We start from the raw sequence: 15371 nt of genomic DNA, 5'->3' as shown, positions 1-15371 counted from the left end.
TTTTTTTAGGAAACTGAATGATGAAAGGATCTAGGCCCTATAGGTTGAAATTCATGTAGGCCACAGAGCCTTTTATCATGTTTATGGTTCTAAGCTGTTCTACAAAAGATTCTTAAGGTTGGTCTGAACCCTGGAATTATGGAAACTTTCGGACCTCATAACTGCTAAATTATTAGTCTAAAGAATATAAAAGTATACATTTTTAGAATGGAAATGACTTGATAAATTCATCTGTGAGGTCCAATTTGGGCCAAAATGCTCATTTTTGGAGAAAATCCCCAAAAACAGGTTTTTTGGCCCAAATTTTTTTATCTAGTTTTTAAAATAAACTGGCTGCCGTGGAGACTTCACAACTATTTCAAATCTAAGGAAGCTAACGAAAGAGACTAAATCATTTCACGCATGCGCAATAATCCTGCTTGTTTGTCTTCCACCTGGAATGTTAAGCAGTAATCAGAAGAAGAAGAAGAAGAGACTAGACTCAGTATCTCCCATTGCCCAACACTAGCTAATTAATTATGATAAAAAAACTCGCCGACGCCTGAATTTTGGAGTCAACATGCCGAGAAAAGGTAACTTTTGATGGTAAATTAATGCCTTTATGTACCCAAAACCTAAATTTAGAGTTCACAGTTTTAAAGTTTAATTGTTTGTGACACAACTGGTCACTAATTCGATATAATCTATAATCATTAAATGAGTTATATTAGATCGTTTAGTGACATCGATTGTCATCGATATTTTGCTTTTTGTGTACCGACGTCCGACGCGAATCTCCATGCATGCTGAACAATGCAATGGATGAATTCAGCAATGCAGCAGCGGGAATTGTGAAGCCAGGCTAATTCGGTTCAGCTCAGGGCCAAATCCGGTATTCGATTCACCAATCACCAGAAAAAAGTTACTTGCATTTGTGTAGGTAACATAGAAAATATGCCTTCTGAAAGTAACTTGCACACAATTTTTTTACAGATGATTGGAAAGATAAGCATGATAAGGGATATTTTAAATATTATTACCATACTTTCATGTCTGACTTTATAAAACTTTGATTTCAATGGATGTAGGCACATTGTAATTTGTATGTTTCTGATTCCAACAGTGTAATTTACGACTAAAATTCTAAATGCACTTGCGCAGGTACATTTGAAAAGTTGCCTGCACTGCACTGCACAGAACCAAAGTCACCTGCATGTGCAGGTGGTAAATCGAACACTGCTGGCCAAATTGTAGGTATGCCAGGTGAATTCAAATTTGCCATCAAACTGCATCATTTTATATCAAATTAAAGCCCTTGAGTAAAGACAGACAAAACTGAAAACCTTTTTGTCATAGCACTTTCCGTAGCAAACTTTACATCTTGTCAAAGATTGACTTTCATCAAAAAGATTCTGCTAACAAAATTCCCCAAAACGGCATTTCGGGGGTGTTTCTAGATCTTAGTCTCATTATGATAGCAGCTTTTTTAAATGGAACTGCCATCAAAATCCCTCTCAAATTCCATGTGCGATTGTCTCATCAACATAAAAAATCATATATTTGGGTCAAGTGAAGTATAGAAAACATGTATTTATGTTTCCTTGACCTACCTGTTCTTTTAAATTTCTATGTAAAATATGTATTGTGTTCTAGGCGAATTTGGTTGATTAAGGGGTACTACACCCCTGTGGTAAATTTTTGACTGTTTTTGCATTTTTCTCAAAAATAATACCGTGCTGACGCGAGTATAGTCCCACCTTCGAGTAAAGTCCCACCCCCAAACTTTCGGAAAATTTCAGAAATTAAAAAAAAAAAAAAAAAAATTTGAATTTTTTTAAAGTTATTATTTTTCGGCTTTGGGTGTCCCAGGACCTAGACCTAAATGCTAGGATCATTCATGGTTGACCTAAAAAAAAAAAAAAAAAAAAAAGATTCAAGATTTTTGTTATTTTTAATATGAAAATTGATAATTTGTATTCATGTCATACTCTATTAATGATTTCAAAATGCATTCAAATTCAATGCATTTTGAAATCATTAATAGAGTATGACATGAATACAAATTATCAATTTTCATATTAAAATAACAAAACATCTTGAAATTTTTTTTTTTTTTTTTTTTTTTTAGGTCAACCATGAATGATCCTAGCATTTAGGTCTAGGTCAGGGACACTCCAAAACCGAAAAAATTAAATTAAAAAAAAATTAAATTTTTTTTTTTTTTTTTTTTTTTAAATTCGAATATAGTCCCACCCCCAATTTTGAAAAATGTTCACCCAAAAGCGGGGTGGGACTATACTCAACGTCAGTCTCTGATAATACACTGGTAATAAAAATTATACATATTATTGGGGCAAGGAATCCAATTACTACACTGAAATTTCAGTGACTCAAGACAAGGGGTTCAGTATATATGATAGGAAACGAGGTACATGCTAGCGGTACCTTATTTTTTATCATAAATAACAAACCACTTGTCTTGGGTCACTGAAATTCCAGTGTAGTAATTGTATTCCTTGCCCCTATAATATACATAACTTTTGTTACCACTGTGTTATTAGTTTGTGAGCAAAATGCAAAAATAGACTAGTGTCTGACCGATCAGGTCCCTATCTGAATCGGCCGATTGGCCGATCAATTCCCTCTTTGATCTGCCGATTCGATCACCGATCACCGATTACCAATTCCCCAATTGTAAACAATGGCTGCCATCGCCATGAGTAAATTTCACCTGTATGTTGAAAGGGTACTTATGCATAAAGTATTACCATAATTATGTATGCTCTGAGCACAAAACTACACTCCCGTGCTCATTTACAATACTTAATTTGACCATGATTATTCTAAGTTCAATTTACCTTTTCCCCCTGATATCCGACTCCGTCGAATCATTCGATCGCCCCATTTTAATATTGTGTTTACGTTCAAGTCAGTATTGAGTTTTGCACACGGCCCGTAGCTGACACGCACGTGTGTAACCCGGAAGTGTTGAGTTTTGCAGTGTTGAGTTTGTTGAGTTTTGCACACGGCCCGTAGCTCTCTCCAATCTGACACGCACGTGTGTAACCCGGAAGTAAGAACTACAATTGTACATATGCATGCGGGGAATTACCTGATTATCTCAGCTGCGTGCCTGAATCACGGTATGATTTTATATGTTTATCGCCTACAAAGCTTGTTCTTTTGCTAAATTTCGCTTGATTAAAAAGAAAGAAATATACCAATAAATGAATACTTGTTAAGCTTCAACAATTACTTTCACGATATTTGGTGATCGGTGCATTACATCGGCGGATGAAGGAAAAATCGGCCGATGCAGATCACTACCGATAAGCTAATAATCGGCCCGATTAGGAAGCTCCCGATCTGATCGGTCAGTCTCTAAAATAGACACATATTTATCGAGGGGTGTAGTACCCCCTTAACATGTGTTAATTAACAATTATCAATTTTAGGGACCATTCACAAAATACTCGACTTATAACGGGGGGGGCATTGGGTGCCTGATGCAAAAAAAGGGGGGGCGGGCTGAAATTTTCTATCCCCCTGAAGTATGGGCCTTTAATTTATAAATATCACCTTAATTTTTCTCATAGCACACAAGTAAACTTACACTATTTTTAAGGGGGTACGACACCCCTGTGGTAAATTTGTGACTATTTTTGCATTTTTCTCAAAAAATAATAATGCACTGGTAACAAAAGTTATGCATAATTATAAGCCCAATCGCCATTGTGACTTCCGGTTTTTGAGAGCACTTTTAGGACACTTTGACCTCTGACATATCGGGGAAATTTCTCTAATTATTATTTATTTATCTATTATTGTAAAAATGTTATCATTAAAAATATTTAAATAATTAATTTATACAACAAATATATTTTTGGATTTGTTTTTATTCTAGTAAAACTTTTAAAAATAATTATTGTATGCACAAAAACCAATATTTCTGATAGGTCAAAGGACAAAGTGTCCTAAAAATGCAAAAACTGTCCCACAATGCATTGCAAACTTCTAATGCCGATTTGGCTTATTGGGGCAAAGAATCCAATTACTACACCGAAATTTCTGTTACTCAAGATAAGCGGTTCAGTATATACATGTATGATAGGAAATGAGATACATCCTAGCGGTACCTTATTTCTTATCATATATCACCGCTTGTCTTGGGTCAACGAAATTACAGTGTAGTAATTGGATTTGGATTCCTTGCCCCTATAATATTTTTGTTACCACTGTGCTATTAGTTTTTGAGAAAAATGCAAAAATAGACACAAATTTTTTGAGGGGTGTAGTAGGCCTACCCCCTTAAAGGTGAACCTCATTGAAAATAAAGTTATATATCAATGGAAAGCTTATGATATCAGGATATTAAAAATAATTTTTTCCGATTTTTTTGATGGCCAATAAAGCTGAAAAATTAAAAAAATTAATGAATTTTTGGTCTTTTTTAAGGAGCCCAAAAAGCACCCAAATCAATCGTCTATTACCTTGAGAATGTTCGTGACGTAAGCTCAGGGTTACGTGATCACGTGATCCTACTCGGAAACATGTAAACAAGACTTGCTTCCTGTACTTTGCAAGCTGCCCGGCAAATCTGATTTTCACAATAAAGCTTGAAATGAGAAGAATCTTCAAGTTGCTGATTCCTATATATTAGAAATAATAGAAAATGTTCCGTAAATTTTTGACAAAATCAGTCATAACTGGCTGGGTATAACTGGGTAATTGAGTTTGAATTTCGCGCTGGGATCAATTCCATGCGCAAATGATTGCTGCTACCGTATACCGTTCATGTCATGGACTGAATAAACATGATCGAATATTCCCTATTCTTGATTCATTTAAAAATATCCGATTTGTAAAAATATCGTCTTGTAGTAATCAAAAAATTAATTAAAAAAACCGCCGATTTCATCAAATCCAGCCCATAAAGGTTTTCATATTATAGCGCATTGCGGTAATACATTCGCCCGGTACATTCTTTCCACACAATCACAATTGAAAGAAACAGATACTTTATTATAAAATAAATACAATTTAGGCTTAGTAGACCGTTATTTGATGGAATTCTGAAATCTGAATAAAATTAAAATATTGTCACTTGTGTCACGATTCTTTTAATGATACTACCATCAGTGTACTGAAAAAGTGAAACATTCATGTTTTATGGATTACCGAACACGATGCGTAAATTGCTGCTTTTATGCTGAAGAAATTACAGGCAGCCGCATGATCAAGGTGGGCAAACACAGCGACTCGCCGTCTCTCCGGTAGCACAAGTTCAAGTTGTGCCGTGTTTCAGCAGATTTGATCAATCATTCCCTTATATTTGGAACATCTACAGGAATAAATTTTGCTGATGAAGTAGCAATAAGTTGGAAATATCAGAATGTGAATATCAAATCGGTTATTTTGTCTGCAAGTACAGTACGTACAGTCGCGGATACGGAACACTCGGCAAATGAGTGAGTTCACCCCGCCCCGTATGTATCTACGAGTTCGCCTATCATACATGACCGGTTGTAAAGTTAAGAAATAATTATAAAATCCCGTACATGTACTTTATTCTATTCCTTCATTTTCTCATTGTGATAAGCTCATCTCAACTTGGTGTGACGATCTGAACTGGTAGCACTAGCAGTTATTTTTTGCAATCTGTTTTCATTCCGGTTCTTAGGCGAATCTTAAGCTCTTCGTGCTTTTACTGTAATATTCCCTGCATATCGTGGATGGCTTAACTATCCCAAATCAGCCCAGCCAGCACTTTTCCCATTTTTTAATCCACACGGCACACACTTTATTCAGGAACTTCATTCTTGATTTGATCATGATGTTTCCTTCATGTTATTCTTATTTTATTGAAGATATTTTTCATGTAAAGTAAGTTGGCAATGACTGAGTTCGTGCATTGGCCCGATGCATGCCACAGTAATGCATGGACATTGTGTTTACAATCAAACCCGGAAGTAACTGTGTGTCCCCGTGTTGACGTCATCATCGAAAGCGCCCAATTTGAACGATTTCGTTTTGTAATTTAGGGGGGGGGGGGGTGCCAATATCCAATCTTTGCATGGAGATTATGTCTATCCTGGTGCGTTAGGCAAATAAAAATATTCTTTTCTGCTTCCTGGCATCATAAGCTTTCCATTGATATATAATTTTATTTTCAATGAGGTTCACCTTTAATGGGGGTTGATGTTCATTACGATTGTTTGTCAGCTAATTTGTTTATTTTCCTGTTGCTTTCTAAATATTCTGTTACCACAATAAGCATAGCTTTTTGAAATTATGTGAAAAGTACTTCTAATCTAATAATATTTTCCTAAATTTTCACTTTTGGAAAACACTTCTCTGAAGTTCTTGCTGTTTCTTTCCAAAGTTAAAATAATCTCATACCTTCAGTAGTTGGTACAAACACCCAACCTGGGTCTGTACATGCACGCTATGACGCTGCTATAAGGCTGGCATTTTCGATCGGGTAAACGGTACCACCCGAGATTACATTACCGGTAGGAAATACCCTCCCGGGTACCAAATTCAAAAAAAAAAAAAAAAAAATTTTTTTTAAAGTTTTTATTTTTTCGGTTTTGTAGTGTCCCTGGACCTAGACCTAAATGCTAGGATCATTCATGGTTGACCTAAAAAAAAAAATTTCAAGATATTTTGTTATTTTTAATATGAAAATTGATAATTTGTATTCATGTAAGTAGTCTATTAATGATTTCAAAATGCATTCAAATTCAATACATTTTGAAATCATTAATAGACTATGACATGAATACAAATTATCAATTTTCATATAAAAAATAACAAAATATCTTGAATTTTTTTTTTTTTTTTGTTGTTGCAATTTCGGGTACCCGGTTACCCGCCCGAAAATTGCGGCGGGTACCCGGGTACAAAATTACCCGAAAATGCCAGGCCTACGCTGCTACACCTGTTATCGCTGCATAAATTATAATCATAATGAGATGTTCGACAGTTCTAAGTAATTTGAGTTTTTTGACGGCTTTTATCTTGTGGGAAAGTAGTTCGACAACAAGTCAATAACACCAATTTAATGATGATTTATGGACTTTATGATTACTTGTTGGTTAGTGTTACTATTGGTATGACAATGACTAACATTTGTTCACATTTTTCGCAGTTTATATGTTAGTATTTGGTTGGTTTTGGTGCGAATAACAGGCACTTTTAAAGTAATTTTTTAACACAAAAATATACTTGCATTAGTCGACTTTTGGTTTTCAATAGTCGTAGTCGCGACTATCAGTAATAGTCGCGACTAACGACTATTGGCGACTTAGTCGCCCAACTCTAGGTGGTGTAGCGTGAGGCATCCTATTGGGGATGGGGGGCACCAACCATGAATGGGGGGCACCAGGTATGATTGGGGCATAGGCTGTTTTCCAGCCATTTTCCTAGATGGGATTTTCTAAATTTTCAAATTGTTGGGTTGGGGGGCATGTGTCCTATGATGCTACAACAATTTTTTAACTTGACTAGGAGTGACCCCATTCTGATGATCAAGTGAACACCAACAAAACGGCTCCATTGACACTACATAATTTTGATCGTCAGTCTGGGCATATTGCGATTTCCAAATGTAGCATCGAATATGCAGTGCGTGGAATTACCGTAACCACCGGGTATAAGCCCACCTTCAGTTATAAGCCCACCCCCTATTTTTCAAAACATTCTGGGAACAAGGGTGCACTCGGCTATAAGCCCAGCACTAAATTTTGGCCAAGTTCTTAAATCAATGCTTTTCTCTCACATTTAAGAACAAATATAAAAAAATATCAGTTGATAATTAACATTCCACACTTAGAATTTTAAGAAATTGACAAAGATGATAGAAATTACTGGTACATTGGGCATATACAAATGGGGATGATTTTTCTTATTTCTAAATTCAAGTACTAGCCCCTCCTCGGTTATAAGCCCACCCCCCATTTTTGAAGTGAAATCTGCCATCTAGGGGGTGGGCTTATACCCGAGTGGTTACGGTAATTCAAAATCCTGTCACAGGAGAGTGATTTTGAATAGATTCCATGTACCGGTACGTTAGAAATAGCAATCTCTAATATATTTTTCTTTGTATAATCTTAGGTATGAGGACCTAGTGAGGCAAATACACACACCTGTCATCACTTACGCACATATTGCTGTGTCTCTTCACCATTTGTGGAAATTGTATAATATCTTGAACTGTTAACTACTCAACCATGAGGTACATAGAGAATGAGGAGTTGCGGGAGTGGGTGAAGGAAAGTCTGAGGAAGACCATATTTCAAAAGGTAAGAATCATAAAAATTGTAGCCTATGACAGCTAATATGTACCATTGGTCGATTTAAGGGGATACTACACCCCTGCCCAATTTTGTGCCTACAAATGTATTTTTGCATTTTTCTCAAAAATTATAGAGTATTGATGACAAGTAAGATATGTATATTATAGGGGCAAGGACTACAACTACTGCACTGGAAATTTTATTTCAGCACAGACAACAGTTGTGGAGTTACAGTCAAAAATGAGGAAAACCAATATTTGATCAATAAATCAATTAACTACTTGCCTTGAGTTGCTGAATTTTCAGTGCAGTAGTTGTAGTTCTTGCCCCTATAATATACATATCTTACTTGTCACCAATGCGCTATAATTTTTGAGGAAAATGCAAAAATAGGCACAAAATTGGCCAGGGATGTACATGTAGTACCCCCTTAACAGTGTACAATACATGTAATGTGACATGAGCGGCAAATTTGAAATTGAGATAAAGGCAAAAATATGGAGTGAAAAACAATAAAATACATACGAAAATACACATCACAAAATTCACAAAACTTCATAACTTTAGAACTAAAGTATGCTATACCATTTTCCTGTGGCAGTGACATCAGTGCATATTTCATTGGACTTAGCTTTAGATATCTAGCATTAAATTTGCTCAAAAGTGTTGGCTTACATGTACGCACACATATGATTAAAGACGTCGCATAGATGTGCGAGTGAAACGGCTACATCAACGCTTTGACATCACTGCCACAGTCAAAAATGATATACTTTTGATGATAATCTTGATTGTGTTTTATGGAGAAAAACTGTTATCATTTTACTTCATTGCCAAACAATATTTGTTATCATTTGAAAGGGAATGCATTAAATAATTGTTTGTATTTAATGTTTTTTAGTTGGTGACTGTTGCTGGTTATGAAGTTCTGAGAACTTTGATGGTGAGGATAGACATTGTTGAGAACTCATACAGTTGCTGTGTTTTAATTTCAAACCCCTAGGCTATCAGTTGGGAAAGAAAAGTAAAGTTTAGAATATTTGCAAAATGCTATGTTTAAAACATGTTTCTTTTCCCCTTTGAATACAGGCTCATGCATTGGCTGTACAAACCGGATGCGAGATTCTCGTTAAGTTGAAAGATGCCGCAGGTGTTTACAATAACCCTCTCTACTATGCCTCGGACACCATTCAGGAGACTTACCGGAAAGAGGGTGTCCGGGAAGAGCCGGGAGAGATGTTTGTATCCGGAGTAACAGGACTGCCTATATTTCCATTGGTAGACAGTGGCACGCAAAGTATTACTGACAGTGAAAGGAGAGACCAATCTAGAGTTGCACATACTGGGGACAACGCAAGTACATCTCAAGACATTAGTACTGATGACAGTGAAGCAGCTATCCCCATGCAACTCTCGGTGGCAACGAAACAACGGATGAAGGATTGAAACCAAAGCAAGAATCTCATACAGGTGACTCTACGGCAAGAGCGCAACAGACAGCTCAGGACTCGCTATCAAATATGGTTGTCAAATTAGAGCGATTAGATGACGAAGAAGTGAACAATGTACTGGGTACACCTGATGCAGGTGGTGGTGGTGATATGTTAGGACAAAGTGCTGATGCACAGGTTTCCTTTGAGGAAATGGACAACTCTTTTGGTGCTGAACAAGGGACCTTAACACAAGTATCGGTGCTTTCGACCATATCCAATTATGTCGCCAAAGCCGTATCAATGTGGTGTGTGTGGTAAAGCATTCAGAACTGTACAAGTGTTACAAAAACACACTCAGACATTTCATATGCGCCCTCAAATGGGTGGTAGTAGGAGTAGAGGTCGAGGAAGAGGTCTGTATCATGGCAGGCCTGGTGCTTATCGTCAGCTTCATACTTCACAAGCAAGGTATGTAGCATGTATACTGTGCATGTAATAGATTCCATGGGATCTAGAAATTGTTCTCTATGTTGCATACGTCTTTAGTCAAAGCCAACTTGATTTATTTTGTTGCTGAATTAGGAAAAAAGAAAAAAAACTTTTTGTGGATAAAATTTGAATTGAAGGGAGCATCAAGAGCCAGACATTTACAACTTGTTTAGCTTTTAAAAAAACGGTGAGCATCAGCAGTACGATACCATCAACTACAATGTGTCCCCAGGTGTGACTATTTACCAAGCAATTATCACAAGTCATACACCATTTTGATTAAAAAGCTCATTTTAAAAAAATTGTTCAACTTAGAATCTAAATAAAAAAATTTAAATTGTAACTTTATACCTGGTGATACACCATTTTGATTAAAAAGCTCATTTAAAAAAAAAATTGTTCAACTTAGAATCTAAATAAAAAAATTTTAAATTGTAACTTTATACCTGGTACATTTTGGATGGTTGCATGTATAATGCCTGTGATGTGCACATGCATACCTTGATTAATAAACAACTTAAACGTGTGGATCCAACTTTTTTAACTCTGTCTTTCTGTTTTCAGATTTATGTGTGTAATGTGTAATCGGAGTTTCAGATCGCCGGATCTCCTTCAAGACCACATGACCAGATCCCACATGGGCCAAGTAACTCCCGTCCAGTTAACCCAATCACAAGAAACTTTTGACCCCTCATCAGTCCAAACGTCCCAAGCCCCTGCCACTGCTACGTTACAAAGTCTGCAGCAGCAGCAGCAAGAACAACAACTAGCTTCCAGTATATCATTCCAATCCCCTGATGATCCCAATGCCCAACTGCAGATGTCACAAAGTGATCCAAGTGCCTTTAATGTGTCAACCGCCTCTACCAGTGGCACATTTATCACTCCAGTGCCCGCATCCATGTTCCAAGGCCTTTCAGCCGGAGCCAGTACTTCTGCCTCGCAGCGTTCACCAAATCCAAGCAGGGTAAGTAACATTTGGTCTTATCACACATAGTATTCAGGTCTGGTTGTTCAGCTGCAGTTTCCTATTCTGGGCCTTTCCTATGTCCAGCCCTGAAAAAAAAAGGGGATCCAGGAAGTTAATTCAAGTGAAATTTTAGGGATTTGGAAGAAGTTGTTCATATTTTGAAATTTGGGTTCCCCATATAGAAATAAGAAATTGGCGTCGAAAAATAAAAGCCCTGTTCTAAGGGCCCGACCGACCCAGATTTAACATTTTAGGGATGTTTTTCTTACCTGTATGAAATTAAAATTCAAATTTTTCGATATTTTTAGGGTGATTTAGCCTCTTCCAGCAAAAAATATCCCGACCGACCCTACTTGACAACTCCGTCCGCCAGTAGAACCAGTTTTTTTACGACCCCTTGTAGGAAATTTACCTTTTTGGCACCTTTTAGGAAATTTTACTATCTTGGAGTGAAATTTATATTTTATTTCCCAGCCCTGCCAATGTCCTTTATTGTTAAATGCATTTGCCATGCAGTTTTTGGAATTATGTATCAACATACATGGTCATTATTTAGATGTGGAATTATTGCTCGACATTGATCACATTTGTGCACAAAAACTACATGTTAAATCAATATGCAGGTGAAGAAAAAGGCCCAGAGTAACCCGTTCATTTGCGTTTGGTGAATGTGCATAGTAAACGTTAACTTTCAAATTGAATAACTTGCAACTTGCTTCCTTTCTGGCAAATCGCTGTTCCATGTACATTTCATATGAAATGCAATTGCATTTGTATAAAATTTCGTCAAATTGTAAAGATTGCCAAATCCAGTTTAGCTTAAATTCTCTGGAAGTTATCGTTTTCATATGTTTTGAGAAACATGTTGATGTTCTAGTGGAGCCCAAACAAATCAAACAGTCACATATCGTCAGTCGCAACACATAGTGGCGTTGAGTGATTTTTCCAAATTTTCCGTTTCACATAGTGACAAAGGTTTAGAGCTAGCTATATCCTATAGTTATTCCTTTTTAACTGTACAGTTTAATAGTTTGAACCTTAACTTCAATTTCAAATGAAATCAGGTCATTGAGAGATAACAGTGAAGGAGTATCGACTCAATTATTAGTAACACATCCTTCACACACATTTTTCTCAGAAACATATTTTGTCCTTCACATATGCCACTATGTGTTGAGACAGATGATATGATTAAATCGTGGAGTAAAATCAGCTTTCATTTTAATTTGCAAAAGAGAAAAAACATGCGCAGTACAAATTGAAAGATATACAGATACTTTGATGGGATCAAATCTTTAGTGTTGGATTTTATCATTTGAGGCTATGATCATTAGTTTCATTACTCTACAGTTTGTCATAAAGACTAAACAAACTTTAGAGAGACAATAAATATCAGCTGCTGCACATAGCCATTCTCAAGCAACATGTCAAAAGTATGAAGTGCCTTATTGAAGCATTAATTGAGCAGTGAGCATGAGCGCATAAATATGGGCGCTTCACAAAGTTAGAAACTTAGAATTGACCCAATAACTGTAGCTGGACAACCAGACTTATAGATGTTGTACCTTAGAACAAACAGAAATCTTGTTGAAACACACATTAAGTAGCAATTTGTACGATGGTGATGGTTTATTGACAATGGGGACAAAATGTATTAACCTGCTATAGTCCATTTGATTTCCTTGACAGTGATGTAATTAATTTGTCAGTCACTTTGTGCGAGCACAGATTCATTGCCTTTAATCGCATGTGTAAACTTGTCAGTCCTTTTTGAGTCAATGCGAAAGATTTAATATTATGCAGTTGTATATATTTTTACCAAAGGGCTTACTTTTTACATAACACACTTTACCAGAGATGTTTAATTTCCAGTGGCTTGACATGGGTTTCAGGTAAAGCTGCTTACCGTATTGTTTGTAATAAACGCTCCCCCTCTAATAAACGCCCCTCCCTCCAATTTTTCTGTGAAAAATTGACAAAATTTCCATGCTATATAATATGATCGTGTGAGTAAGTGTGGTTTTTAATAGCTTGTCTATTCAAAAGCGTTTTTTGTCTCCATGGGGTCTCCCTATTGGTTTTGTTTTGGCTGGGTTTTTTCTCGATGTTCGGGGGGAGTACGGCAGGTTGTATTAATTGCCCCAGCTCAAGCCATATCAGTAACGTCACCCTTGTGAGGTAGTAACTGCGGCGGGGTTTTTCCCTTTCTTGATTGGCTGCCTTACGACCTTGCCAGGCTCGGACCAATCAGGTCTCTTGTTAGTGAGCGTCTGGTACTTCGCGGTTTTTTCCCTTTCCTCCTCAGTCACTTTTTCGGCTGGAGCGGTCAGGTTCGTTTAAAACTGGCATCAGTCAGTCAGTCTTTTAGGGACGATCGGTAAATTGCATTGACAAAACCTGTCTCACACGACTCACACTTCCATCCATTCCATTGCCTAATTAGTTAGAATTTCACTAGATTCTTGCTTGATGATGTACTTACGGGTGTATATGATGCATTTACCATGAAAATGATATTTTCCATGGGCGTCACCATTAGTATAGCCGTAAATCCCTCTTTTCTACAGGAGCACCATCAGGAATTTAACCCGATTTTAAAGTTTTTTTCACTGACAATTCACCTTTAATAAATGTCCCCCTTTTGGAAAAATGCAACGCCCCCATGGCCAGTGTCCGCAATAAGTGTGTAGCAGTAGCAAAATGCTACACAATTTTCGTCATTTGCTACACAATTTTGGAATGTGTAGCACTTTTGTACCATTGATATAAGCATTGGCTCCCAAATTTGGTGAGCATTTTTGCTACACAAATAAAATTGCTTAATGCGGACCCTGCCCATGGCGTTTAATACAAACAATACGGTATATAATTTTAACCAAATTTTAGAAGTGCTTATTTCTTCCATACCCCAAAAGTATGGAATTATCAAGTTTATATATAACGGTACCCCTGAATTACTATGCCCATTAATATTACACTGAAGTCACTGTCTCCAGGAAACCAAATGGACTATAGTATTTGTTTGTGTTGGTGTTGGTACACTGATAAGGCAAAACTAAGTAGTTGGCATTGGCTAAAGCTTTGCATCTGACCCAATTCATTCTAATGCAGTAAGAGAGGGATCATTTATTCATGCATCACCATGGATTGAACCTGTGAATTCTTTACACCAGAATCAAAGACCATAATCACTGCCATGCTGCTCTCACACTATTTGCTGGATGTATGAGGATAGGGATGGCCAAAATGGTTAAACTTGAAAGGCAATTGCAATTGGTGCCCTTTCTACTTGCCTTGTAACTACAGTGCCCACTCGTACCTAATAATTCTGTACATGTTACATTGTATGTGTCCATAAAGCCTAGACCATAAGCATTTTGGATTGGTACTTAAAAAAACCCCTGGAAACCTGCGCAGATAGAACAGTTTCGTCGCCAAGTGTTCATATTGGAGATCAGGAGATGTATAGTTCCATTGTTTCAAATGGTGGGTGGTATTGCGACCAACCATACGTAGCAGAGTGATAAGAGCGCCTCGAAGATTATCACAATCTTATCTCCTAATCAATGTCATTGTCAACCACATTATTCACACAATTCTACGCTATCACAATAAGGCGCCATGCGGTTTGCGATATAATCGTGATGTATCATGGGAAAAGGTGACATACAAGTCCGCATATATGAATATTACCATGCTATTACATAGGAACATGTGACAATATTTTTAGTTTGTCAATATACGTATTACACGCCGTCGATAGAGAAAAAATTAATTGTGCACATTTCAAATCACATTATTAAGTATTATTGAGTATCGATTCGCATGTAACACCTTTATTTTGACAAACTAAAAAAATATTGTCACATGTTCCTATGTAATAGCATGGTAATATTCAGTATTAGCGGACTTGGATGTCGACCTTTTCCCATGATACATCACGATTACATCGCAAACCGCTGGCAGCGCCCTTATTGTGAATAGCGAGAATTCATTTCATTGCTTTAATCTATTCTATGTAGAATTAATCCGTAATGATGTTTATCCTCAACTAACCATCCGTCCATTGCACTGACTGTGTGTGTTCACAAGGTTTCTTGTTGCATGTAGTGGAAGTGAAAAGATACGTAGTAACTTTGGAGTTATAGTGAAGAAAATCGAAAATTTAGTTTCATGTGCTACTTAATTTTTGCCCCTTTCTTT

The 15371-nt window shown here is 36.8% G+C and overlaps 1 protein-coding gene across 21 annotated transcripts in view; it reads left to right on the top strand.

The window, feature by feature from the left end:
- The first annotated feature begins 488 nt into the window (after positions 1–488).
- Positions 489–15371, top strand: part of LOC140138075 (uncharacterized) — a 79680-nt gene continuing 64797 nt past the window's right edge. For 20 of the 21 annotated variants that reach the window (XM_072159935.1, XM_072159925.1, XM_072159928.1 and 17 more), the window contains exons 1-4: positions 489–572; positions 8095–8282; positions 9366–10177; positions 10763–11165. In XM_072159935.1, coding sequence (XP_072016036.1) covers positions 9990–10177; positions 10763–11165 — 591 coding nt within the window. In that variant the 5' untranslated portion in view covers positions 489–572; positions 8095–8282; positions 9366–9989. Of the gene's footprint in view, positions 586–8094; positions 8283–9365; positions 10178–10762; positions 11166–15371 lie in introns of all 21 variants that reach the window. The other variant, XM_072159924.1, reaches the window with a different exon arrangement.

Source organism: Amphiura filiformis, chromosome 17 (genome assembly GCF_039555335.1).
Source record: "Amphiura filiformis chromosome 17, Afil_fr2py, whole genome shotgun sequence".
In the NCBI taxonomy this organism is placed as follows: Eukaryota; Metazoa; Echinodermata; class Ophiuroidea; order Amphilepidida; family Amphiuridae; genus Amphiura; species Amphiura filiformis.
The sequence above is the reverse complement of the archived record's forward strand: the minus strand, read 5'-3'. Positions and strand labels throughout refer to the sequence as shown.